This window comes from Equus przewalskii, chromosome 15 (genome assembly GCF_037783145.1).
Source record: "Equus przewalskii isolate Varuska chromosome 15, EquPr2, whole genome shotgun sequence".
In the NCBI taxonomy this organism is placed as follows: domain Eukaryota; kingdom Metazoa; phylum Chordata; class Mammalia; order Perissodactyla; family Equidae; genus Equus; species Equus przewalskii.
In genome coordinates, this window is record NC_091845.1 from 48,326,476 (window position 1) to 48,353,878 (window position 27,403).

The following is a 27,403-nucleotide window of genomic DNA, read 5'->3' on the forward strand; positions in this document are numbered from 1 at the left end:
CATCTTCTTTGGTGAAATGTATGCTACTGATTTTAAGGAGCTCGAAACAAATGCTTTATATACTTACATCATCATTTGAAGGACTAGGACTCCCTGTTCAGTATGAAAATATGCCATTGCTCTGCCATTGGCTTACTGTATGCTCTAAAGAAACTGATCTCCCTGTACTAGTCTCCATTTCCTCATCTGTAAAATGGGCATAACAATACTCACCTCCTAGGGTAGTGAAGGTGTGTAAATTAAGAGATGTAGAAAATTTACAATAATCCCTGATACATAGTAAATAAGTACTTAATAAATGTCCAGTGTGATGATGACAATTATTATTACTAACCCCTATGTGACTTGTTCCTGTCAATACCATTTCCCTCTTCAGAGCCCTGTGTTTCCAACTGTAAATGGTTGGGGACAATCTCTAAATCCCTTCTACAGTAACATCCACTATTTCTTGAATTGTTCTCTGTTTACTTACACAGCCCTTACAGGTCCCTTCTTCCACCTAGGGGCACCCCCCCTGACAGCCACCACCCCCAGGACACTAGTTATACATACAACAGCAGCAGAAAGCTCCCCTACAACTCCTGACCCAGCTCCTCAGTCACCAATGAGAGGGACCTGGAGAAACTAGAAGGACCAAGGGAGACAGAAGAGACTGAGGAAGAGTTGGGAAGGGCAGACGACACTAGGCAAGACCAATGGAAGCTGAAAGGCTGGACAAAGTAATGTGGTCCTGCAGGGACCCCATTCGCTGCCCCGCAGTGACTTGGCATTCTCCCCCTACTTCTCCCTCATGGCCTCCCCCAGCTCAGCTCCACAGCTTAGGGTGGGCCAGGCCCTCCATTAGCCCTACTCTCACCCTGCCTGACCTCTATAGGAAAGCTGGATCCCCAAGGGATCCCCTCCCCCAGCAGCAGTGGGGTAGGGAGGAGGACAGGAGTGTTGGGAAGTCAGTCCACGTGGATCTTGGGCTGGCGCCAGGGTACCACAGGGAGTGAGGAGGAACTGATGAAAGAAGGACAGGCCAACAGGGCCCAGGCCACTGACAGGATAGGCTAGGGGTGGTGACTAGGGGAGCTGAGGGGCAGGGAGGCTGGGAGAGCTGAGAGGGTTATAGGGGCTGGAGTCCTGGAGGTTCTAGAAGCCCAGAGCAGGGAGAATAGGAGGCACTGGGGGACCGAAGTACAGGAAGGGTGAGGGAGGTTAGAGGCAAGGAGAATCGCTAGGCCATCCCACACGCCCTGTCCTTCACTTCCACTAAGCATGCTCTTCACGCTCACTGCCTCCCCTCTGTTGTGGGCAGCTCCACCCAGCCTGCCCAGCCTCCGGGCCCCAGCAAGACTCCCTTGGCACCCTGACAGCCCATGCCTTCTCCCCAGGGCAAGCCACCACCTCAGTGCTGCCCTTACCACCCACCTGCTGCTAGGCCCCGGCCACACAGCTCCCCAAGCCAATTTCTCTACTCCTGTGTGCCCCAGCTGAAGACCACCCAGCCCCAAGGATAAACTCACTAGGAAGCCATGCACCTGCCCCCCCGCCAGCCCTACCTGCCACATCCGTGATCCAGCCACCTTCTCTCCTGTGGAGACTATGATGTTTGCAGGATAAATGAAAGCTGAGAAGTGGAGCCAAAGCCCAGTCAGCAGGGCTGACACCAGCGGTACACCCCAGGAGTGAGTGGGCATAGACCCCAGAGCCACAGGGGTCTCCTTCCTCACTCATTCCCACTAAGTGATGTCAGCCTACACATGGGACCAACTGGGGAAACTGAGGCATCTGTCCATTCTTCCTTTTGCAAACATGTATTGAGCATAAATTTCATGTATTGAGAATTACAGATTCTCGAGTTATAATAATGAGCAAAAACAGACAAAGTCCGTGCCCTCATGTAACTCACAGTCAAGTTGAGGAGACAGATATTAACATCTAAATCCACAGACAAGGGCTGTTTGTACTTAGAAAACTATGTGGGGGAAGTACCAAGTACAATGAGTAAGAATATGCAGGACTAGGGAAGACCTCTGTTGAAGATAGGGCATTTTTGTTGACCTTTGTTGAGGTGGGCATTTCCAGGCAAAGGGAAGAGCAGGTGTGAAGGTCCTGAGGTGGAAAGGACGTGGCCCATTCCAGAAGGGAATGTTGGCCCACGTAGCTGGACCCAGAGAGTGAGGGGGAGCCCAGCCTGGCGAGGCCCAGAAAAGGAGTCTGGACATGACCTTGAGACACTGTGGGGCTGTTGGAGAGGTTTATTGTCGTACATACTTTTTTTATTTGTGGGGAGGGGCAGGGTTGCTAAATGAGTTTGTCCTTTAGAAAGATCCCACCTCCTGCTCTGAGGGGAATGTTTGTGGGGGATGAGAATGAATGAGGGGAAGCAAGTCAGGTGGCCTCTGTAGGGAGAGATGATGTTGGCTTGGACCAGGATGGGGACAGTGGAGAGTGAAAAAATTGGGAGCTATTTAGGACGCAAAATGGTAGAGAGAACATCCAACAGTGCATGAGGAGGCTCCTCTGGTCTCTGGCTAGGACAGTGGGGAAGGTGCCACAAGAGGCCTCCTCAGGTCACTTCCCAGGCTGACCCTCAGACCTCCTACATCTGCCCCAAGAGCACTTGGCTAGCAGGATAGATGATCCAATGGGGAATAAATTCCAGGTCCCATCTCCCTTAATCCTTCCTCCTACATCTACCCCGGGCAGCACGAGCTCCGAAAGACAGCAAGTTCCAAGTACCTGCTGGAGGCCCTCCACACATGCGCTGGTGATGGGCAGGCACGGGCTTCTCTGGTCACTGGGAATGCAGCTGTATGAACTGTCCCCTGAGCACAGAGCACAAAGGCCACTTGTAATTTTTTCTATTAATCAAGTAAGAATTTACATACCACATCCAGTTCCTCCCTTGAGAGAACTTCACCTTCTGCTTGAATTGTTTAAAAAACAAAATAGGGGTTGGGGTCTGCATAGCACTGCCACGTCACTGTTGAGGACACTTGGACGCCTCAGAGTCCAGCCGAGGCTACCAGAAAACAGCACCATTCCTCAAAGTCAAGGGGCACCTGGGGCCACCACTTGGACTCATTTCTAGGTGACAGTCCTGTGCAGAAATCACCACAGTCCCAGCCGAGAGCACAGGCAGTCGGTGCGGCTGAGTCTCTAGAACTGACACAGCCACCTTACTCTGCGCTAAAGTCAGCCTTGCCCCGGGAAACATACGGGGGCCCTCGCCGGAAAACTGTCACCACCCCAGACTCCTGTTTTCCTCAACATAATTTCAAATTTCATTTCAGAAGCCCTTGGTCCAAGGTCTTTATTGTGGCCAGCCCCCTCCGCGCCAACAGATCTCCTTCCCTTTACATCTCAGGAAGTGGCTGGATATTTTCTTCCCTCCCAGAGGCTCTCGGTGCCTTTTGTAAATTGATGCATTTCCTCCAGGGGCCAGCTTCACGTACCAGGGATCTTAGGGAGAGGAAGCCTTAGATTTAGTTTCAGTTAACCAGCTCCAAAGGGGGGACCAAGGCTACCCACTCACCCTATATTTGCATAACTAAGAAAGCCAGTCAAGTGGCCTTCACTGGACTCCAGGCATTTTCTTTTCAGATCGTCCCTGTACCTGCTACCTGTGGCCATGGCAAGCGGGCTGTCCTGGGCATGAATCCCCAGAGCCTTGAAGAGGCTTATTTGGAGAGCGCACCTCTCACGGTGCCCCATCCCCAACCTCAACACAGGCTTTGGTATGAGTGCTTTTCATGTAGAAAAAGGAACGTTTCCAGGTGGAAATCTTCCAAATGTGTCTTCCCCAATCACCTTGTCACCAGATTGTTCTAAGCAAAAACTTTCTCATAAATTATCTTTGCCTTTGGCTGTTCACACACAAAGGTCACATAGTTGTCTGCCTCTGATATCACACATGTAGCTGGGGAAATGGTTTCAGAGGTTCCCACAGCTGGAATCTGCTGAGGAATTCTGACCAAGAAAGGGGAGATGAGGTCATGATGAAGAGGGAAAGGAAGGACAGAGAGAGCGGGAAAGAGCCAGAGAGCTAGAGAGGGAAAGGGGACTCTCTATCCAGGTCATCTCACTCCTTTTCCCCCTTCCATCTCTAAGCTGCAGTTTCTTCAGTGCTCCGCACACCATCACATCCAAGTGAACAGATATAAAATGGTCAACTAGAAGCACCAGAGTATATACATACCAGTATCAATGAGCACATGCAGCACCCAAATCTGGTCTCTAAATACCAATTGTTTCTAAATATCATTCTCCATTAAAAAAAAAAAATAAGTGAAATGACTCGGTGAAATGGCTGATTCATTGCTAGAGCAATACAAGAGAAAATACAAGATGAGCCTGGAACATCTTGTGCCAGAAAGTAAGAGAGTGCTCAAAGATTGATGAGACACGTCAAAAGACGCAGGAGCCAGCTTGAATGGGCCAACTGGTAAGTTTAGAAGGAATGATGGGGCCGAAAATCATCAATGGATGAAAACTAGTGGGTAAAAGTTTGATGAGGAACGTAGTCTCAAAGTATCTCCCCACAATTACTTCTTAATTGCAAAGAGAAGACAGCAATTGTACAGTGGGACAGGCCACCTAGCCCAAGTGATCAAAGACGACATCTCTAACAAATGGGAAAACGGACACTGTATGCCTCCTGATGTCACTCTGAGAAAGACGCAACATCACCTTTGTAGTGATCTTGCTGAAAACGCATAACCTGGAGCTAATAATGAGGAAACAGCAAACAGAATTTGAGCGACATCAGTCCATGAAATAACTGGCCTGAACTCTTCAAAAATGTCAAGTTCAAGAAATACAAAGAAAGGCTGAGGAATTATTCCAGATTAAAGGAGGCTAAAGGAACATGACAACTAAATGCAATGGGTGACCCTGGAACAGGGACAAATAAGACACAAAAGAAATGTGATTGGGGCGATCAATGAAATTTAAATACAGGTTGGGATAATAGTATTACATCAATGTTAAATTTCCTGATTTTGATAACTCTATTGTGGTTTTGTAAAACAATATCCTTGTCTTTACCAATACACATGGAAGTATTTAGGAGTAAAAAGGTAATGTCTTCAACTACTCTTAAGTGATTCAGAAAAAAAATAAGTGTGTGTGTATGTATATATATATGATGTATAGTATACATATAGAATATTGAACATAGAGTGTATTATACACACACATATGTAGAGAGAGAGAAATATAAAATAAATGGGAAAAATATAAATGGTGAATCTGCATAAAGGATGAGAATTGCTTGCAACTTTTCTGTAAGTTTGAAATTACATTAAAATAAAATTTACATAAATAATAATAATGCCCAACAATTACATGGAGCTTACTCTGTGCCAGGCACTATTCAAATAATTTACATGTATTAATTTAATGTAAATTAATTTAATTTACATGTGTTCGTTTAATATTTAAAACAATCCTACAAGGTATATGGTACTATCATCCACATTGTCATCTTCATTTACAGATGGAGAAACTGAGGCACAGAACAGTTAAGCAACTTGCCCATGCCCCCCTACCTGATAAAATGGCAGAGCTGGGATTTGACTCCAGGTTAATCTGCCTGGCTTAAGAGTCTGTGCTCTTAGCCAGTGTGTTCTGTTGCCTCATAAACTGTGCAGAGGCTGAGAATGGGCCCATGGACAAGAACACAGAGGATGAGCACACACTTACACCCACTGAATGGGCTGCCTGGTGCAGAATGGTTGCAGCCTGAGAATCAAAATAATCTTCAGATCTGAACACAGAAAAGAGACTGAGAAAGCAGGCAGTTGAGTTTAGTACCTTAGGTTTGGAGGCCTGGGCAAAGACTCTCCTCCCCAGGAGGTTTCCTATAGCCTCTGGTCCAGTCCTATTTATCCACCCCTCCCACTTCTCTAGAGCTCCAAACTGTTTCTCTTCCTCTCAGCCTTCCCTGCTCCCCCTACCCCCATGACCACAAACTCAGAATTAGGGGTTTCTGGCCTTGGCCTTCTGGTGAACAGTGGTTGGGGCATTAGAGAAAAGAAGTGGGCCCAGATGGAGCAATGGCCCCAAAGCCAGAGTTGAGGGAGGATGACTGAAAGCTGATGGCCACAGGGACTGGAGGAGATGGGGTGAGGAGAGGAGACGAGAGGACTGGCCTTGAGGTGTACCCAGTGGTAAGCAGTGGGTATGCCAGGCCCCAGCACCACAGTCACTGCAGGAGTAGGCTGGGATGGAGGGGCATCCTCCTCCTTGGCACTTTGCCAGAAGGGACTGAGGGAGGTCTGTTCCCTACCACCCCTAAGGAGGTTAAGGCCTCAGGAGCAGAGACAAAGTCTCAAATCCAGGGGCTGAGTGGCAGGGAGGATGTCCAGTTCGTTGGCCCTGTCCAATCCGATGGGAAATGGGGTAGGGGAGGAAGATGCTGACGTCTGAATTCAGAAGCGGAGTGGACCCCCACCATCCCCTCCCTGCTGAAGGGCCTGTCACAAGGCGGCCGTGGCTCACACCTGCTTATCAGGGCTGGGGTGTGGAGAGGGTGTCACAGACGGGAGATAGTGCTGGGACAGGGCTGTCCACACCAGCCTGCTCTGCCTTCCTCATTCACACCTCCTCAGAGGCCCCTCAGCCCACTTATCCCCTGCGGCCTCCACCCTGCTCCAGCATGCTTCCCCGGCAAACCACCCCTGCAGGCTGCCTTTCTTGAAGAGGTGATCTGCCCTGGACAGTTAAAAGACACCAAACAGGGAGTGACCCTGGAGACTGCCTAGCCCAACCCTCATGTTACAGATAGGGAAACTAGGAGTAAGGCGATGCCACTTTCCTAAAATCATATTGCAAGTACACATAGGAGCCCCAGCTAGGCTCTGAACCTAGACCAGAGCATGTAAGGGTCTCAGCCTCAGATTGGGGACCCCTGAGGCAGAGTCCCAGGGCCATAGTGAAGCAGGAGTGAGGGGGACATTGATCCCTGAGGAGCGCCAGTCTACTCAAGTTTCAGCCTCATGGAGGGAGAGAGTACACAAACACATCATATTGACCTGGGCTCCACTGACCTTAGATGAGATCCAAAGTCTCCTGCCAGCGTCTGAATGGTAAGATGGCAAGGGGTCAATGTTCCTTCTGAAGTGGTGGGCAGGGAGGGCAGAGAGGTGAGAGGGGCACAAAGCACATAAATCAGGAGGTTCGTGGGAGAAGTCAGCAGCCCATCATGGGTGGTGGTAGGCAACTAAAACATTTGTCCTGCCTAGTGGCCTGAGGAGGAGCCAGTTGGGCCCCAGCTGTGCTGAGGCCTCAGAGGGGCTGGGGAGGCTCAGCAAACTCAAGGCCACTGCCTGCCACTGTCCCCAGGTCCACAGCCACAGAGGTCATTTGGGTGCAAAGGACCTCGGCATTACCAAAGGCAGCACAGCTCATCCTGTGCCTGTGAAGGAACTGGGGCTGAGGGGGGAGGGGAACAGAAATAATTCCAAGATCCTGGTTGGGGGGAGGGGAGGGGGCGAGCTTCCACACCTGCACACAGCTGGAATACCTAATTTTAGCTCTGTTTCCCTGAGGGCCAAACACACAAAAGCCCCTGCTCAGCACTCTCTGCCTGCCACCTCCTTGTTCCCATCTTCGCACCAGGGCAGGCTGCCTCAGACCAGAAACCACACCCTGCAGAGCCTGATGAAGGGTGCTCTAGGGAAACTGCCCTGGAACTCAAGCCTGCTGGAAGCAATGCTCAGTGCCCCAGGGTTATCTGAGACACAGGACCTCTGGTACCGCTCTACTCATCCGGGCCCTACTCATCCGGGCCGGCCTACAAGGGCCCTAGCGGGACACTTACAGACCAACACATGCCTTCCTTCCTCCTCTGAGATGCCTTCCTCACAGCAGTTCTTACTCTGTCCTCAGCTGGTCTAAATGGTCCCTGTAGGGGGACTGAGCCACCAGCTGGGCCCTAGTCCCCATCTTTCCTGGGTCCCTCACAGGGACAATGAGTACATTGTGACTCAAGCAAGACAAGCTCAACTTTTCTGAATTGTTGGTAACTCCAAAACATTTTTTGAGCAAGTATTATTTACAGATCCCTCTGGAGGCCCCGGAAGGGAGTCAACTCCATTATTTCTCTGCCTCCAGGAAGTTAGCAGGGCCTTGTAAGGCTAAGATGAGTAAGTGCACGAATGACTGAATTACAAAGCAAATTAAAATAACTGCAACAACCTTGGCCAGTGGAGGGCAATTAGACTGGGAGCCAGGAAACCTTCATAAGTCATAAAGGCCTGGAGTTTGTTTCCTCATTTGTGAGACGGGATGAACAGCAGCAATTCAAATGGTGGACTGAATAAGCTCTGATGTGAAAGCACTTTGTAAACTACAAAACACTGACATGGTCAAAAGGTTAGTAGCAACAGATATAGTCTTAGGGTTGGGGAGAAACAGAATTGCTTCCACCTGGTCCTGTGCAGAGCTTTACACCATACTAAGATCAGGCTGTCCTTCTACTCAGGACAAGATGACCTTCGTCAGTCACCGTCTTAGTCAGTTCAGGCTACTATAACAAAATACCATAGACTGGGTGGCTTATAAACAGCATAAATTTATTTCCCAGTTCTGGACGTTGAGAAGTCCAAGATCAAGGCGCTGATCAAGATCTAGTTGTCTGCTGAGGGCCTGCTTTCTGATTCAGCCACCTTTCCGCAGTATCCTCACATGACACAAGGGGCAAAGGAGCGCTCTCAAGTCTCTTTTACAAGGGCACTAATCTATTCCTGAGGGCAGAGCTAATCACCTCCAAAAGGCCCCACCTCCTAACACCATCACACTGGAGAGTATGTTTCAACATTCGAATTTTAGGGGGACTTAAAGACTGTCGATGGTAGTCTCTGATAATGCTTCCCAAGAATTCACAGTAACTGGCTACCATTTATTAAGGGTTTGCCAAAGTGCATATGTTATTCAATCCTCAATCTTGCTGGTCATTCTTGACCTGCTCCCAGATGAGGAACCTTTCAGAAGTATGAAGTCAATTGCCCAAGGCTGCCTGGCTGGTAAGTAGGAAGGCAGGATGGGGACCCAAGTGTACCTCCCCACGTGCTGCAGGTGTTCAAACCGTTGGTCCAGCTATGCTATGTGGACCCAGAGATGCAACAAGCACTCTCCCTGTCCCAGAGTGACTTACAGGCAAATTGTGATGAAGACCTATTTCTGCATTGTGCAATCAATTTAGTGCTGTTTTCCATTTTAAAGAAATAGAGTTGAACTTAGAAAATATCAGAGCACATTATCACATGAAACTTTTTGCGTGAGTGTGTGAAGCAGGTTGCCATGTAAAATGAATTTTCTACCAAAGGGAAATTCTCTAGCTCTGTCTCAGACATTCCATGTTTTTAACAGATACAATGAAGGCTTGTTTATCCAATCTGCAACCTCAAAGCTGGGAGGCTTACCTAACATGTCAGATGGCCAAATCAGGATCATCAAGAACGTCAACTTACTTGAAGATGGGTAGAAACTATAATAAAATGAAATCTTAACAGTTGGGCATACACATAATCCCACATTTGTGTTCTACAAATTGACTACGTAAGAGCATGATGGGAAAGTGATGCGACAGTAGATCACGTGAAAAAGACCTAGAGCAGTTAGTTGGAGCAAGTTCCAGATGAACCAATGGTATAGTGAGCAAAGTAGAGTGTCCCTTACAAGGGAGGTCAACCCCTCCACTCAATTCAGCACTGCTATCACTGCATCCTGAGTGCTTTGCCCAGATGTAGCTGCCATACCACAAGGGCACATAAAATCACGAGGAAGGATCTGAAATCCATGAGTGCCTGAGCATGAAATGAGATGCCCTAATACCTTTATGAGCTTCCTATCTCTAAAGGACTATCAGGTGAAAGCAGCTGCAGCCAGTTCTGTGTAGCTTGGAATGGCCATCAGGACCTGTCATTGACAGGTAGGAGTCACTCGGAAGATTTCAGCCTAATTTTATGAAGCTCTATTATAAAGGAAATTGGGTACCTGGGGGCCCAAAGGAATGGGACAAAGTTCTCTCGATATTCACAAGCTCAAAGACCATCTTCTCCCCAGAGGACTCTTGTCTAGGCAACATGTGCTGTGGGAGAGTGAGGGCAAAGGAGGGCATGGTCTGGTTCCAAATCCTGGTTAATCAACAGAATTACCAGTGTTGCTTGCTTAAAAAATATAGATCCCAGTCTCAAATGAGACCTGCTGAATCAAAATCTTCAAGGGTGGGGTTGGAGAATCTATATTTTTTTGAAGCTTACCAGGCAGACTGTTCTAGATTAAGAGACTAGAAATAATAACAAAATAGACAATATGTGAACCTTGATTAAAACTTGGATTTTTTAAAAAAGGATGAAAGATATTTTGGGAACACCTAAGCAAGTTTTTTTTTTAAGGAGCAAACCCAGCTATAGCTGAATCAAAATCCTTTTTTGGCCAAGAAAGTCTAACCTCTGTTGCCAATCTTCCTTTTTTATTTTCTCCCCAAAGCCCCAGTATACAGTTGTATATTTTAGTTATAAGTCCTTCTAGCTCTTCTGTGTGAGCTGCCACTGCAGCACGGCTATTGACAGACAAGTGGTTGTGGTTCTCTGCCTGGGAACGGAACCTAGGCCACTGAAGCAGAGCGTGCCAAACTTTAACCTCTAGGCCATCAGGGCTGGTCAGCAAGTTTTAATAGAGATTTTTAGTAGATGATATTCAATTCTTGATACTTTTCTTACATACGATAGTAGTATTCTGGAAATATAGGGTAATGTCTTTATTCTTAGGTGATACAGGTCAAAGTAATAAAAAGTGAAGCGTCATGTCTATAACTTTTTTTTAAATAATGAATTACTTTTAAATGGTTCAAGAAAAAAGAGAAAGCAAATAAGACAAAATATTGACAGAGAGTACATTCATTGTACTCTTCTTTCAACTTTTCTGTAGGTTTGAAATTTTTCGAAATAAAATGGGGGGGGGCAGGGAACTAAGCTATCTAGGCTATTCTGATGTGAGCCAAACATGAGGCCCACCAGACACGATAACCTCTGCTGTTCCATTGAGCCAAGAGCCTGGAGCCTGATGTCTGAGGCAGACTACGTCTTTTGCAGCTTACAGAGCTAGAGGTTGTGCTGAGGCGGGGTCACAGCTGAGATTCTGAGTCTTGCAGTGCGCCATTAGGCCACAGTGACCCCTAGAGGTACTGTGTACTCAGGGGCAGACCAGACACTAGGCCATGTTGGCATGTTCAAAAACACAAGAGAAGCCCCCCTACCACCATTTCCCCACTGCTATAAATTATATAGGCCCACGTCAAAGTGTGGTTCACCCTGCCTGGCCCTCTCTGATGACCTGAGGGTTGGTCCCTGGAAGTGGGCTGGACTGGAAAAAGAAGCTCTGGATCCCCTGATGGATAATCTCCATGAATGATGACATCCAAAAGAGCAGGCTGTATTGAGAGGCTGGGCATGGAGGTAGGCAGGAGCAGGAATTCCAAGGCTGATATGAGCTCACCTCTGACCATCTCCACTAGAATTAATTAAGAGTGAGAATCAAGGAGGAAGGTGGAGTGTGCAGGACGGCGCAGAATGGGGAAGGGCACACAGGGTGGAGGAGTGAAGGAGTGAGCAGGGAACAGAAAAGCAGACCCTGGGTACAGAGATGGGGTCAGCGATGGGCTGCTGAAAGAAAGTTTGAGATTTGTGATGTTGATGTCAATGACATTTATGTAGTCACAAGAATGAGGCCAGGGAACACAGGTGACATGGCAATATTCAGGATCATTCTAAGAGCAGGGTCGCAGGCTGAGCCCAGCTCTGCAGGAAGCTATTCTCTCATGAATAGACTATGTTTCTCCAGCTGGCAGATATTCAAAGGCCTGAAGGAGCAACAGAGGTTTTCAGTTATTTGAAGGTCAAGGTGCCAAGGTGCCAGTGCTAGCAGGTATTTAAGGCACTAGCTCACCCATTCTACCTTTGCCACTTGCACAAGGTCCACCTTTGCTGCATACAATATTGGTGAAACAGCCTCAATCCAGAAACCAGAGCCTGGAGTCTCAAAATAAAGATGTCACCGGGGGTGGAAAGATATTAGGGAGTGAGCTCCCTCACCCACAGATGAGGGCTTCCAGCAGCACAGACCAGCCATTCTCGTACAGCAGCCTTTCTCTCGGACCAGGTACTCCCTGTGAGTAAACAGAACAGAAGGCAGAGTCCGAGGCTCAGCCTAAGAATTTGGCTGAACCCAGACCCAGGGAGGGACCAATTGGATGGTGATATGCTCAGGTTTGGTAATGAGGTGCTTGCATCTTTGATCAGAGGGACACACCTGATACTGCGGAGAGGCCTAGGGATCAGGTGCATCTGAGTCCAAATAACCAGCAGTCCCAGTAGGGGAGGCTGAAGTGATCTAAGCTCTACTCAATACTTACATTTTAAAGTTTGTTTTGGAAGAATTCTTAATGGAAGTGTTGAGACAACAATTCAAGCATCGCTAGTGTATACAAACAAAACGTTTACATATAAAGATTGGGAGACTGCATTTTTTTTTATTATGAGCAGTTATTTCTATTTTTCACAACGAGCAGGTAGCATTTTTCTTAGGAACTAAAAACATAAAACACTTTCAGTTATTGATCTAGAAATAAAGATTCTCCACCATCTAGGCAGAGAGGCAGGAGAGAGAAGGCTGTTGGAAATTCAGGTCAGAAAAAAGCACAGTGACAGGCCTGGGGGAAAGACGATGGGGGCGAGCCTCTAGAGATGGGTGGTAGGTACGCAGGACTTCTCCCACAGAGCCGCCCCCTCAGGCTCCTGGAGACACACTCAGGTCCCACCATCACAACTCCAATGAGGAGAGAAAGTAACAGATTTTTTGGTCACAGTGACATTTTGGTTCTTTGTCCCTGAGAAGGACTGGCACAAGCTAATGGGAAACAGAGTGATAAAACAGAATGGTACTAATCAGGCTACAGAGTTCTGACCCCACCCACCCAACTTTTTTTTTTTTTTACCCAAATAAAGGAGCAGAAGAGGTCAATCATTATCATCTTACCTTTATTGTAAAGCCTCAGCATTTCTGTGAGACAAACACAAAAACGCCACAAAAACTGTTCTTGTAATATCACTTGGAAAGAGAGCAGTGATGAGACACATTTCGACAAGTTCCTCTGACCTATTTAAGATATTTTACTGCTTATACTTATGATGGCCTATGAAAGGATTCTGCATAAACCTAAATCTAGAGATCTGGCTCAGAAAAACAGCCACTGCTTCCTCCAGACATAACTGTCATTGGGTCTTTGGTCCAAAGCACCGCCTGCCCTATGCTCCCTGGGTAGCCAAGCAGGCAAAAAGCAAGCAAATCATGGGCTGGTGGATCTGTGGGCACAAACCCTTCTTAAGCTCCATAATCTTTGGAACAAAAAGCTCACTTGGGAAAAAAAGAATGCATCAATTTGGCACCATCTGGTCACTAAAAGAATTGCATCCCTGGAGGCAAGTAGGGCCTCTGATGAACCACACAAAGCACTGTCCTCTTCAAATGCCTGTTACTGTTTCTTCCTAAAGAGCTAAGGAGGCTTCAAGTCAGAGGACACTCTGGCTTGATAGGAGACAGGAAACCAGACCCCTCTAACCCAGCAGGCTCCGGGATCACAGATACCCACATAGGTGTGTTATTTCTGAGTCAGAAGTCTCTGTGTCAAGAAAGATTTGAATCTACCTCATGCTGTCTTTCTGCTCTTAGCCCTGCATGCCTCATACCTTGTGGGTTACTTCTCTGTAAAGGTGAACCTTGGGCAAGGTATCTAAGCCTCAATTTCCTCATGGGTACAGTAAGTACCCACGGTATTTACCTCAGAGGGTCACTGTAAGATAATACATTGAGCTCAGCATACAGAACACACTAAGTGAGAAGAAAACATAATTGTGAGTGCTTCTATATGACAGAAGTGGAGGAAAGGCAGGTCCACAAGAGGAGGAACAAGAAATAAATATATAATACATGTGGACAGGATAATGCATAGAGGATTTCTAAAAGCTCTAAGACCAACTCAGGAGCTAGGGAAAGAAAATGTACAATATTGGGTTCCAAGAAGGCTGACAGATACATCAAACACATGGTACAATTTGGAGACACAAAAATAAAATGCCTTCACATACCATACATCCAGAGGGACACAAACACAGTGTCAGCCTGTGGACACAGTCCTCCTGTTAACTTGACACAAGATCAGCCCTCCATCTGCAGGTGCGACAGTTTCCTTAATAATCAGTTCCCAGGTCAAATAAAATACTGACCAGAAAATTTTAGATTTTTCATCATTTAGGGAGAAATTTTATCTTAAATTTAGAGTTCCATCATTTCTTTAAAGCAAGCCCTCTAAAATACATTAGCTTGAAGAGGGCACGCCTGCTTCACCACAGATGATATCACACATCTTCTGAGATAAAAACTAAGATGGCTTTCTCTCCAGCATTCCTGACTGCTCCTTAGCTTTGAGTTCTTCCAGTTTCTTCTCATAGCGATTCATGAAGTAATCATCTGGTTCAATCCCTGCATTCTTCAAATTTTCCATGACCTTTTCCAGTTTGAGTACTGATCGGGCCCCTTCAATCTTTCTTGTGCTCAGGTACAGAGTAAACTCCTGGAAATCCAGGAGCTTACAGGTGTCTACAGAGCAGATATTCCTGATATCACTAGTTCTATCCAAATGAGGAAAAAACACCAGTCCTGACAACTTCTCCAGGTCCTGAAGGCTCACTTGGAATTCACTTAACTGAGGTTGGAAGCCAATGGCTTCATTGGGCACCACGAAGGCACCTAGTGCCAGAGGTTCAGTCGACACCGGGCTTCTGCGAGCCAGGATCACCTTATAAAGGTGTGAGGGGACTGCCACATTGTCCTCACCAATCACCTAGAAACAAAGCAGTCATATTAGCAATATTAATTTATGCTAGCCAGATCCCAAATTCTTCCCGAAAGACTTTAGATGCATTTCTGAAAATACACTTATAAGCTACCCCACTCCAGCCCAATGAATTTAAATTCAACTGCCAAAGGTAATAATAAACCAAAATATAGATTCACAGAGATGAGCACCTAACAAGTAGATTCTGATCATTCTTTAAAATAAAGCCATCCCAAAGAGCAGAGGTCACCTTCTCTGCTCTGTTTGCAGACAAAGAACAAAGGACTGCCATGAGTGAGTCCTGGATTTTTAATGGACAAGAAAAGCTGTCATTTTCTCTTCATCTCATAATCAGAACTTACGGTACTCTAAACATTCAAAGGTCAAACTGCCAGCTTGGGAACTCCCAGCTCTAGAAATAAAAATATGGCCTTAGTTTATCAAATTCACTAGGGAGCTAAACAAAGAGACTTTAGAGAAGCAGTCAGACACACCACATTGGTATTACTATCTCCAATATCACCTAGAATGTGGTTCATTTTTTAACTAAAGTAAATGTAAATGCTGTCTGCTCAGAGTTTTGCACACTCTTGGGCCTGCTATCAAACAGAGAACTTCTGAATGTGTCACCAAATCAAACACTCTGGAATGGTATCTACACAATGAAGAAGCCAGAGTCAGGGTGGGGCCTGAAAACAACTTGGTTGCCTGTGTAGGATGGCTGTAATAACGAAATAACATTGTTATAAAATCTTTTCAAATTTCCTTCCAATTGGCTTAAAAGCCGTATCTGTTTTCTGAAAAAGAAAAACTGAACATCCATTTCCTTAATGGTCTCCAGTAAAATGACACAATCCAACTACAACACGCTCTTAAGACTACTGCTCCTCCCTGGCCCTTCCTTGGGAAGAGTGGGCATTACTTCCTAATCAAACCTGCCTGCTACATGAAGTCCTGCTGGGAGCTCAGATAAGGCAGAGGAATGAGATCTGCAAAAGATTTTTTTCTGCTTTTCCCAAGCTGCTACCTACATGGCACACAGCCTAAGAACTCCGTGGCCATCTGCTATCTGGCATGCATAGAGGGATGCAGGGAAGACCGACTCATCCACAGGAATGATTTTCTATAACTGTCTTTGAAGTTAGTGAAAGTGGTTGGTCAGGGTGGAGTTTAAAGTATATGAAACTACCCAACTTACAGACATAAAATCCACCCCACCCCAATAAGCCATTTATGCAACTGGGAAAATAAACATACTCTTCCAGGTGAAAAATATACTGAAGGTGAACTCTACGGAGGTTCACAATTAGTCCACAGATCACTACCAGATGGTAATTCAACGGTGCAACTCAGAGGTCCTATGCCTGGCACTGCTGGAAATAGCCATGCGCTGCTTAACGACGGGGATATGTTGTGAGAAATGTGTCACTAGGCGATTTCATCATTGTGCAAACATCACAGAGAGTGTTTAGACAAACCTAGATTGTACAGCCTACTACATACCTAAGGTATACGGGACTAATCTCAAGGGACCGCTGTCGTATATGTGGTCTGTCATTGACCAAAACATCACTATACAGCACATAGCTGTAAAGAAGGGAAGACACTTTAAAGTGAATGCAGCTAGTGTCTGCTCTCAAGAAGCTTTCCATCTAGAGAAGGGGTCAAAACCCACAGCTTTCATTAGGCAGAATGTGGTCAGATGCCAAGACAGAGCACAAGCAACAGCATTAAAGGGGTGGGTACAGGGGAAGTCAAGGACCCGAAGTGAGGGTACAACTGTAGTCGAACCATAGTTCACAGGAAGGGAGAAGTTTAAATGGGCTCCATGTGTTCCAGGCACTAACTAGGGAGCCATAGTTAAGCAAATTCTTGGTGCCACCTGGTGGACATCCTCCATCATTGCAGCACAGTTCTCAGACACCAATTATGAGGCTTCGAGACCATTTACTTGATTATTTTCTCTCCTCATGGATTCTTTGTCTACAAACAAATAGCAATTTTCAAAAATAATTAATTGGTCATGTCCATTTGCTGCCAACCAGGGTTTCTAATCAGGTTCATTAAATTCCAGCCAATTTTGACATTTTAAGAGTCATGGCTTTACCTCATGGAAATGCACCATTTCTATTAGGTTTTCAAAAACTCTCACAATAGCTAGAGGACCTCCATTATTATTTTTGAGAAACCTCATGGACACAGAAATTCTAAGAACACAAGGTGTGATTCTTCCACCCATGACCTTCTCACAATATTTCAACAAAGAGGAGTAAAACACTATCCCTAGAAATAAAGAGAAAAATGAAAAGTTAGCCACTCACTATCTTCTCTGATTCAGTCTGTTTTGTTCTCAGGAAGTAAACATCTTTAACCTATCTAATACAGGGACCAGTCCTATTTGGAAATTCAGAAAACTGATTGTTTCTTACTTGAATTTAAGATTTAAAATAAAAATCCTAAAATATTTTAGAGCTATCTTCTTCTTTGTAGAAAACTCAACCTACATAATAAATTTTTCCCAATTTTGGGAAAACTGGAAGACTTTCAGTAAATGTTTCTAGAAACTACTATGATACTGAAGGAGAATGGGTCAGTGGATTGGAACCCCAGAGACGTGGTCAAGTCTGGCTTTACCACTAGGCTGCAAGTTACATTCACTGGTATCTTCTTTCTCCTTTCATAAAACAGGTAATAACAATCCCCATGCTGCCTATCTCATAGAAAAGTCAGGAAGATACAAAGACATATTAGTTACAAAAAAAAAAAAGATTTAAAAATCTGCAAAACCTATGTAAAAAGCTATTTATGTGGTGAATGCCATTCAAAAGATAGGGATGCAATTTCACTTGGTACAAAAGACAGTTCTGCAGAGGGAGAGTATGGAAACATGAGATCAAGCAAGGCAGACAATAAAGTTTCAGGAAAAACCAGGTTGGACACAAAGCCCTGAACAAAGGATCTGAGGGCTTAACATGAACCAAGTCTTTAGTATCAGTAAAGCAACAACAATTCTTTTCATATAAGATTTAGGTATAAAAATACTTTACAAAGGAAATCCTCACTGCTGTTAAATTACCAAAAAGCACTGAACTCTTGTCAAGATTGTAACAAAAACTGGAAATCAACTGGGAGTGACTGGAAAATACAATATATGTAAGCCATAAAGCTGGCACTCATTTGTGACCTGAAGTTAGTTTTCGTATATGCTAGCCTGAGCTTGTTTCCTCCATCCAAGACACAGAAATGATGATTTGCTCCCCGCTTTCCCAACTCCGCACACACAGAGATGGGCCTTCATGCTGACTCAGTGCCAGAAGAGACTGGCAACAAACATACCCAGGCTAAGCCTGCCATTTGTCATGTCATATATACAGCAATTGTGCCTTAAATGAAACATGAAGCAGCATCATGAGGAAAAAATATGTACCTGCTGGAATCAGACAGATATATTTGGTGACATTCCCCTAGTAAGACAAAAAAGGAAATTCCAAAAATAAAACTATTGGACACATCAAGAGACCAAGCCCGTAAAATGTCATGCCAATCAAATGAAAGAAAGAAACCATGATGGTGTGATAAATAGGGAATCCATACCTGAGAGGACAGAGAAACAAGAAAAGTGAGGGAGTCATAAGGCATGGGAAGTCAAGAGCAATGTGGCCAGCCCCTTGTGTTAGCTATAAGGCCTCTGCAAGTGCTTGTGCAGCAGCGCAAACCCTGGGAGACAGTGCTTCTGGCACTGGGGTACCTGCTCTGGGCAAGGGGGGAGACTGCCAAGTCACAGTAAAACAAACACCATCTTCCCAGACAGTCGGTTCTACCTGGAGATTATCTACTGGTAAGGAGATACTTAACCAGTAAAATAACTTATTTTTCAACTGAAACAAGCAGATATGGAAATAAACAAAAGATCTGCCTAAAGACAAAACAGGAGCTTTCCAAAAAAATTACTCCCTGATCACTTCAGGTGATGCCTCAAGATCCCTGCTGGCATGTTTTCAATTTCCTTCCCCTCCAGGAACTGGTGGAAGTTTGGAAAGTAATGCCGTAGAAGGAAACACAGACTGTTAAGTACTTCTAACCTTATCACCACCACCACCACCAGGTTGTAAAATCTGAAGCTCACTTTCTTGTCAGGTCAATTATAATGTTCAGGCCAGAATCTTCAGGTATGTTTCACTTGTCTGGAATCAATATCTTCTTGAAACAGGCACATCAGGGAAAGCACATGGATGACCTCAGCTATAATAAAGGGGGTGATTCTGATTAGAGCTGTCAGATGACTCACTTCTGATAAAATCACTGCTACTAATCTTCCCTTAGGCTCACATTCACTCAAGTCCTATGATGCTGTGTTCCTTTCCTACATATTCTAACAGACATTTCTGCCTGGCTATAAGGAATACTCCTCTTGGCCCATTTTCTGTTCTTATTTTTGCATGCCAGCAAATATCACTTGTAACTGCCCTCCATCCAAACCATCTTCACCTCCTGGCCTTAAGCTTCTATATTTAAAGAGCACAGAATCCCTTTACTATAGACTTTTGAGAGCTTCAAAGAACAATGCTCTGAATGATTGGCAATTCTCAAACAAATCAGACAGACCAATGTTTGGATCTCCCCTTTGACAATTATTACATATATGACTTGGACTTGACCCCTCAAAACCTCAATTTCCTTCGTATAAAATAGAAGACTGCCACTACTTTTCTGTAAGGGCGGTTTCTGAGGACTGATTGAGATAGCATGTATAAAGCTACTGACATACTGTGTGGTATATATGGCTCTCAATAAATATCAGTTCATTTGCTTCACTTCCTCCAAAGTATGCACAAATATGCTTCAAAGCCTAGAGAGAAAACTAAATAAATACCCTTGTTTTTATTAGCTACATTCTCCTAAAATAAGGTTCAGGGTGTAGTTGTAAACAAGCAATAAATATTAAATGGCTGGACCTGAGAAAACAAAACACTTTCCAGGCATTCTGAACTGCCATATATAATTGCAAGACATTCCCTTGGAAACAGGAATTCACAATTCAAACATTTATTCCTTGAGAGGAACAAACTGGTCTCTAGGGCTGGATAAGGCTGTGTCCTCTTTCTCAGCATCACTAAGGACATGGATTTATCCGTAACTGTCTTATTATGAATTACTAGAAAACAGCCTGAACATTTTAGCTGGGCATTCAAGGTTTCTGCCACTGGGCCCCAACCACTTGTTCCTTTCATTTTTGTCTCCTTTCCCACATGAATGTTCTAATCCCACTATCTGAGGAACTTATCATTTCTCAGCACATATCCTACATTTTCCTATCTCCTCCCCTTGCCTAGCTTTGCCTCCCATGTTTATATGTGTTTATATGTGTATGCATACATATAAAATTTTTAGCCCACCTTCATTCTTAAAATGGCAAGCTCTGAGACAATGTTTTCAGTTTAATTTACTAAAGGATCATATTTTGCTTTCATGTTAATAGATATACCAAAGATTCTTAAGTTTAAAATTCCACCTGAAATCAAGTTTGATCTGAAAAATAATGCCAAATCTAACAAAAGCCATATTATTACAGAGAAACTGTTAGTGAAAAACATAAATATATAAAAGTAGATGTCACTTTGATGTGATTCCAAGAAAGATGAAAAACTATATGCCTCTCCAAGGATACAGATTCCTATCAACATTCAACCTTACATACACGTACACAACACACAAACACAGTTAATTGTTTTCTTATGACCAGGGTCTATAAATCTCCTTCTCAAAAAACACAGGAACATTGAAGATGGAGAAAAAATGCCTTCCTAACAGTGAGCCACTAAAGGCAATAGAATTTGTGTACTATGTTCCTTGGGGCTCTCCACCACTATAAAAGGCTAAAAATAAATGTGGTGAACACACATGACAAGCCAAACAGCAGACCGAGCTCTCAAGAATCAACTTGTCATCCAGATCTTGGTTTCTAAATACCAATCTCCCCACCAATAAAAGGAATCATGGCTCCTTAGAGAAATGGCTGACCTCAGAGTTTGGCCAAGATGAGTATGGAACATCACGTGTTATGTCAGGAAGCAGGAAGTGCTAAAAACATGATGAAGACGAGTCAAAAAGACACAGGAGACAGCTTGAAGGAGCTCCTGCTGGCTGAATCTGGGACAATTTGAGGATCAAAAGGAATACTCAGTAAACTGATTAGAACTCAGTGAATAAAATAAAAGCCCATGAGTTCACACTGATAATAAATAGGAAGGAAAAGCTCTTCCTTACAGTAGAATGTCAAGTAATAAATGTAGAAGGAGTAAGAATTAGAAGATCGTCACTTAGCAACTAAAGTAGCAATAGCTGATTCAGGCAAGAATCATCCATGGATGCTAAGACCTAGTGAGTAAAAGTTTGAAGAGGAAAAAAATACTTAGATGGTCTCAAAGTATTTCCACAGATTACTGATTAATTTCAAAGGGGAAAATGGTAACACAGCAGTGAAGAAATCTGGAGGACACCACCTTAATCAAGTGATCGAAGTTAATATCATCAATAACAGGACAAACTGACATCATGTGCATCCTGATGTGATACATTGAGAAGCACACAAGATCAGTGCTAAGGTGTTCTGCCAGAAACATAACTGAATTTAATAAAGAAACAACAGGCAGACCCAATTTGAAGAACATACTACAAAACAACTAGCCTGTATTCTTCAAAAATGTCAACGTCATTAAAGACAAAAAGGCTGAGGAACTAACTGTTCCAGATTAAAGGAGACTAAAGAGACATCACAACTAAATGCAATGCATGATCCTGGATTGCATCCTAAATCAGGGAAAAAAGATGGCATGAAGGACATTATTGGAGCAATTGGCAAAATCTGAATATGGACTGTATACTGCATAATATTCTTATATGTTGAATTTCATGAATTTGCTAATTATAGTGTGGTTATGTGAGAGAATGGAGTATTTAGCAGAAAAGGAACAAGATATCTGCAACTAACTCTCAAATGGTTCAGAAAATAATAAAAATAGGTGTATGCATGGGGGGTACAAATGCTGCAAAACGTTAACAACTAATGAATCTAAGAAAAGATATAGGGGAGTTCTTTCTATTGTTCTTGTAACATTTCTATAAATTTGAAATTATTTCAAAATAAAATGTTAAAAAGTATCAACTTGCTTTGCTAAGGCTGTGCAAAAAACTAATGAATAAAGATTAAAGTGAGTTTCCAGTTTAAGATGACAACCTGAGTCCAGGCTTTTGCTCTTCCCTCCCTTCAAGTAAAAAAATATATATACACAGGCAGTAAACAGGTATAAACACATTCATGAAAGTGCTGAGAATGAGAGAGTAGTATATTACTGGACTAAGAAGAGCCCTGACCTTCCGGAAGATGGATATGATGACACTGTTAGACAAAACAAAGAGGAAGGAGCCAAAACTAAGACTTTCACAGCCCCTTAAGTTGTGCTCCACTAAGTAAAGGATGTCAAAAATCAAGATGAGACTGAAAAACCCATCTACAGAATTACTGTGCAACCAACAAAGGTAGCAGGCCTTTGTCCTGCCTCCAGGATGAAACTAAGAAAATTCTTTCTAAAGAAATGGTTTTCAAACCTTAAGGTGTCTACAAAATTGCTCTAGAGAGCCTGTCATACATGCAGATTCCTGAGTCTCACTGCCAGAGTTTTAGGACATTTTCAGACAAGCAAGGACTTAGACATTGCCATCCAATGACTCTTCCAGAAAGAATCTGAGGATGTACTCCAACAACAGGAAAAAAAGGAATCTAAGGAGGGGTGGTGTCAAGATAAAGTGTACCTAAGCTAGGAGTGTAATGAAAAGAAACAACGACAGACGCGCAGCTGACTTAAAACTAACACAGCTTACTGAGTTTGCCAATGATCAGCTCTCAGCTCATCATTCCTTCCTTGAAATGCTTTCTTCACTTGGCTTCCGGGACACCACTCTCCCCTGATTTTCCTCCTACCTCAAAGGTTGCTCCTTCTGTCTCCTTTGCTGGATCCTCCTGTTCTCAACCTCTAAATGTCGGAGTACCCCACGGTTCAGACCTCAGATCTATTCTCCCTTCTATAGTTACTTACATGATTTCATTACAGCATTAAACATCATCTTTGTGCTGACCACTCCCCTGCAAATCTCCACTTCCAACCTCTCCTCTGAGATCCAAACTCATAGCCTGCCTACTCCACTTGTAAGTATCTCCACTTGGACATCAAATAATCTCAAATTTACACAGCCAAAACACAGTCTGCTCCTCTCTGGTCTTCATCTCAGACTAAAAACCTAAGTTTTATCCTTGACTCTTCTTCTCTTACTCTACAACTAATCCATTAGGAAGTCCTATCAGTTCTACCTGCAAGGCACATGCTAAATCAGACCGTTTCTCACCATTTCTACCACCACTATCCTGTTCAAGTCATTATTATTTCTCATTTTGACTACTCCATTAACGCCTTAAGTAGTCTGCGTATTCTTCCATTCTTTACATCCAGCAGCCAAATTGGGCTTTAAAAATGTCATAGATTATACCATCGTCCTGATCCAAACCCTACAAGAGCATCTCATCTCAACACAACCCAGACTTCTTCCCATTGCCTCCCTCTCTGATTTACCTACTTCTCCTCAGTGCACACTCTGCTCTAGTCACACTGGCGTTCTTGCTGTTCCTTGAACATGCCAAGCTAAATCTCACCCGTGTCTTTGTGCTTGCTGGCAAACTCTTCAAACAGGTTACTCCTTCATTTCACTTAGGTTTCTGCTCATTGTCACTTCCCCTTAGTAGCCTACCTTATCTTTCTTTTCCACTCCCACCACAAGCCTTTACCATGTTTTATTTTTTTATATGGCATTTTGTTTATTGTATATCTACTCCACTATAATGTAAGCTCCACATAACATACAGCCTTGTTCACTGCTGTATCAGAAACACTCAGAACAGTGCCAAGTATACAGTGGGAACTTAATAAATATTTGTTGAATGAAAGGAAGAAGGGAGGGAGGAAAGAAGGGATGGAAGGGAGGAAACAAGTAGTCCAAATTAAAACAGAGACCAGAAGGCTCCAAGAATGATGTCTTCAAGACACTGATTTACCTTTTTAAAAAATAGTATGATGGTAAGGTTAAATGATCTGAATTAGAAAGTAAAAGCTTATCATTATGTTTTTCAAAATAGCAATTATAAGACACTGCCACCTTTATTTTCTACTTCTCAGTTTTTTGTTGCTTGTGGTTAATACTTCTCTCTCAAGTGGCAGAGACTTAATGATATAGTATTATATCTACTTCTTTACAGGCCCAAATATTCTACTTATACATTCATAATACTATAAATGCTGGTTTTATATTTTCAATAGACTCAGGATTATAAAACACAAAGACCAAAAAGGGCTAGACAGGAAATGTAAAGGGATCAAATAGGCCAGATGAGGATTATGGGGAATTGAAGAACATGTGGCTCAATCTATGGAGAAAGTTGCCAACTCTCACCTAGTGAATGGTGCCCATGGGAATATATCCAAGAGTGATCGAGTCATCTCATTTTTTTAAAAGAAGCTAAAATTTGGATTTATGTGAAATCTCCCAATTTAAACATTACCAACTAATTAAAAAACAAGATACTATGTGAACCAAATAAAATATCTCTATGGGCTAGATGTACCCTAGGAGGCCTATGTTTACAACCTTTGCTGTAGGCAAAGCTCAAACTAAAGTGTAGTTAGCAAATACAAATGTAAAAGCTATAAACCTTGATAATATATAAGTGATAGATCAAGAAGTAAAGGTTGAAGTATACTATGTAAAGTATATGATATACAGTTTACCAACAGAAGAACTAAAAATGTGACTAGCAGAGATTAGAACAGTGTGTGAAGTGAGCTAAACAAATTTCATATATTTCACAGAGAAAGCACCAAAAGAGACTGTTAAAAATTGTCAAATCAAAGTTAAGAAATATAGTTTAGCACCCATTACTCTGAGATATAGAAATAACCACCAGAAGAACTAGAAAACTAGCCAGTGGGATTGGGACCAGAAGCAGGAGATTTTAACTTTTCATCTTGTATCCTCTTATGCTATTTGAATTTCATTACGATGTCATGTAGTTCAATGTTTTAAGGTTTAACGGTTTCATTACCATGCACATATAGCTCCATAACAACAATTTTCTTTTTTTTTGAGGAAGATTAGCCCTGAGCTAACATCCCCTGCTAATCCTCCTCTTTTTGCTGAGGAAGATTGGCCTGAGCTAACATCTGTGCCCATCTTCCTCTATTTTATACGTGGGATGCCTGCTACAGAACAGCTTGATAAGCGGCGCATAGGTCTGCGCCCAGGATCTGAACCAGTGAACCCCAGGTTGCTGAAGCAGGGCGTGTGAACTTAACTGCTATACTACCAGGCTGGCCCCCATAACAATAAATTTTTAAAGTTTAAATTCAAGGCTCATTAAAAGATTGTTTGGCAATTACGGCTTCAATGCTATGGGGGAAAAAAAGCATCAAGATTAAACGATATTTAAGTATCTAATTTCACAACTTCTAACAAGATATAATTCATGAAAAATAGATTCAAAAGCTTTACAATTAATAGAAAGGCACCTATCTCTAAGTGTCTGTGGATGAGAAAGAGAAAAAAAAAGAACCTTAGAAATCATAGGTTCATGAGTGTATATAAACTCATGTTTTTTTATGTATAAACATACAAAACACCCTGATTGTCACTTCTCACACCCCCTATTAGCAAGTCCATGATAGTCAAAGCCAAAAGCTCAGAACAGAGATAGAAAGATTGGTGTCTGGGTCAGCATCTAACAACACCCATAAGTTAGGAATCAAAGAATGGCTCTGGTCCTTGCGAAGTCTGCTTAGGCAGCAGCCAGGCCTGGAGCTTAAGTTTTGTCTGCACAAATACAGGCACACCTCGTTTTATTGCACGTCTTTTACAAAATTGAAGGTTTGTGGCAACCCTGCGTCGAGTAATTCGATCAGCATTACTTTCCCAACAGCATTTGCTCATTTTGTGTCTGTGTCACATTTTGGTAATTCTCGCAATTTTTCAAACTTTTTCATTATTATTATATTTGTTATGGTGATCTGTGATCAGTGATCTTTGATGTTACTATTATTACTGTTTAGGGGCACCACGAACTGCACCAATATAAGACGGTGAACTTAAATAAATGTGTGTTCTGACTACTCTCCACCAACCAACCAGCCGTTCTCCTCCTTCTCTGCCCCTCCTCAGGCCTTCCTATTCCCTGAAACACAATATTGAAATTAGGCCAATTAATAACCTTACAATGGCCTCTAAGTGCTTAAGTGAAAGGAAGACTTGTACATCTCTCACTTTAAATCAAAGCTAGGGGCTAGCCTGGTGGCACAGCGGTTAAGTTCACATGCTCCGCTTCAGTGGCAGGGGGTTTGCTGGTTCAGATCCCGGATGTGGACCTATTCACCACTTGGCAAAGCCATGCTGTGGCAGGCGTCCCACATATAAAGTAGAGGAAGGTGGGCACGGATGTTAGCTCAGGGCCAGTCTTCCTCAGCAAAAAGAGGAGGATTGGCAGCAGATGTAAGCTCAGGGCTAACCTTCCTCAAAAAAAAAAAAATCAAAAGCTAGACATGAGTAAGCTTAATGGGGAAGGCATATCGAAAGCCGAGACAGGGCCTCATGCCAAAGAGATAGCCAAGTTGTAAATGTGAAGGAAAAGTTCTTGAAGGTAATTACAAGTGCTACTCCAGTGAACACACAAATGATGAGAAAGCAAAACAGCCTTATTGCTGATATGGAGAAAGTTCTAGTAGTCTGGATAGATCAAACTAGCTACAACTTTCCCTTAAGCCAAAGCCTAATCCAGAACAAGGCCCTAACTCTCTGCAATTCTCTGAAGGCTGAGAGAGGTGAGGAAGCTGAAGAAGACAACTCTGAAGCTAGCACAAATTGGTTCATGAGGTTTAAGGAAAGAAGCCCTCTCTATAACATAAAAGCACAAGGGGAAGCAGCAAGTGCTGATGTAGAAGCTGCAGCAAGTTATCCAGAAGAGCCAGCTAAGATAATTAATGAAGGGGCTACATCAAATAACAAAGTGGATTTTCAATGTAGATAAAACAGTCTTACATTAGAAGACGCCGCCATCTAGGACTTTCATAGCTAGAGAGGAGAAATCAGTGTCTGGCTTCAAAGCTTTAAAGGACAGGCTGACTCTCTCAATACGGGCTTATGCAGCTGGTGAGTAAGTTGAAGCCAATGTTCATTTACCATTCCGAAAACCATAGGACTGTTAAGAATGATGCTAAATCTACTCTGCCTGTGCTCTATAAATGGAACAACAAAGCCTGGATAACAGCACATCTGTTTACAACATGGTTTACTGAGTATTTTAAGCCCACTGTTGAGACCTACTGCTCAGAAAAAAAGATGCCTTTCAAAATATTACTGTCCATTGACAATGCACCTGGTCACCCAAGAGCTCTGATGGAGATGTGTGAGATCAATGTTGTT

General features: G+C 43.5%; 1 protein-coding gene across 2 annotated transcripts in view; it reads right to left on the bottom strand.

Annotated features, from left to right (window-relative positions):
* Positions 1–13,014: 13,014 nt before the first annotated feature.
* Positions 13,015–27,403, bottom strand: part of EXOG (exo/endonuclease G) — a 32,566-nt gene continuing 18,177 nt past the window's right edge. For both annotated transcript variants that reach the window (XM_008535471.2, XM_008535470.2), the window contains one exon: positions 13,015–14,893. In XM_008535471.2, the coding sequence (XP_008533693.2) occupies positions 14,432–14,893 (462 nt within the window). In that variant the 3' untranslated portion in view covers positions 13,015–14,431. The remainder of the gene's footprint in view (positions 14,894–27,403) is intronic.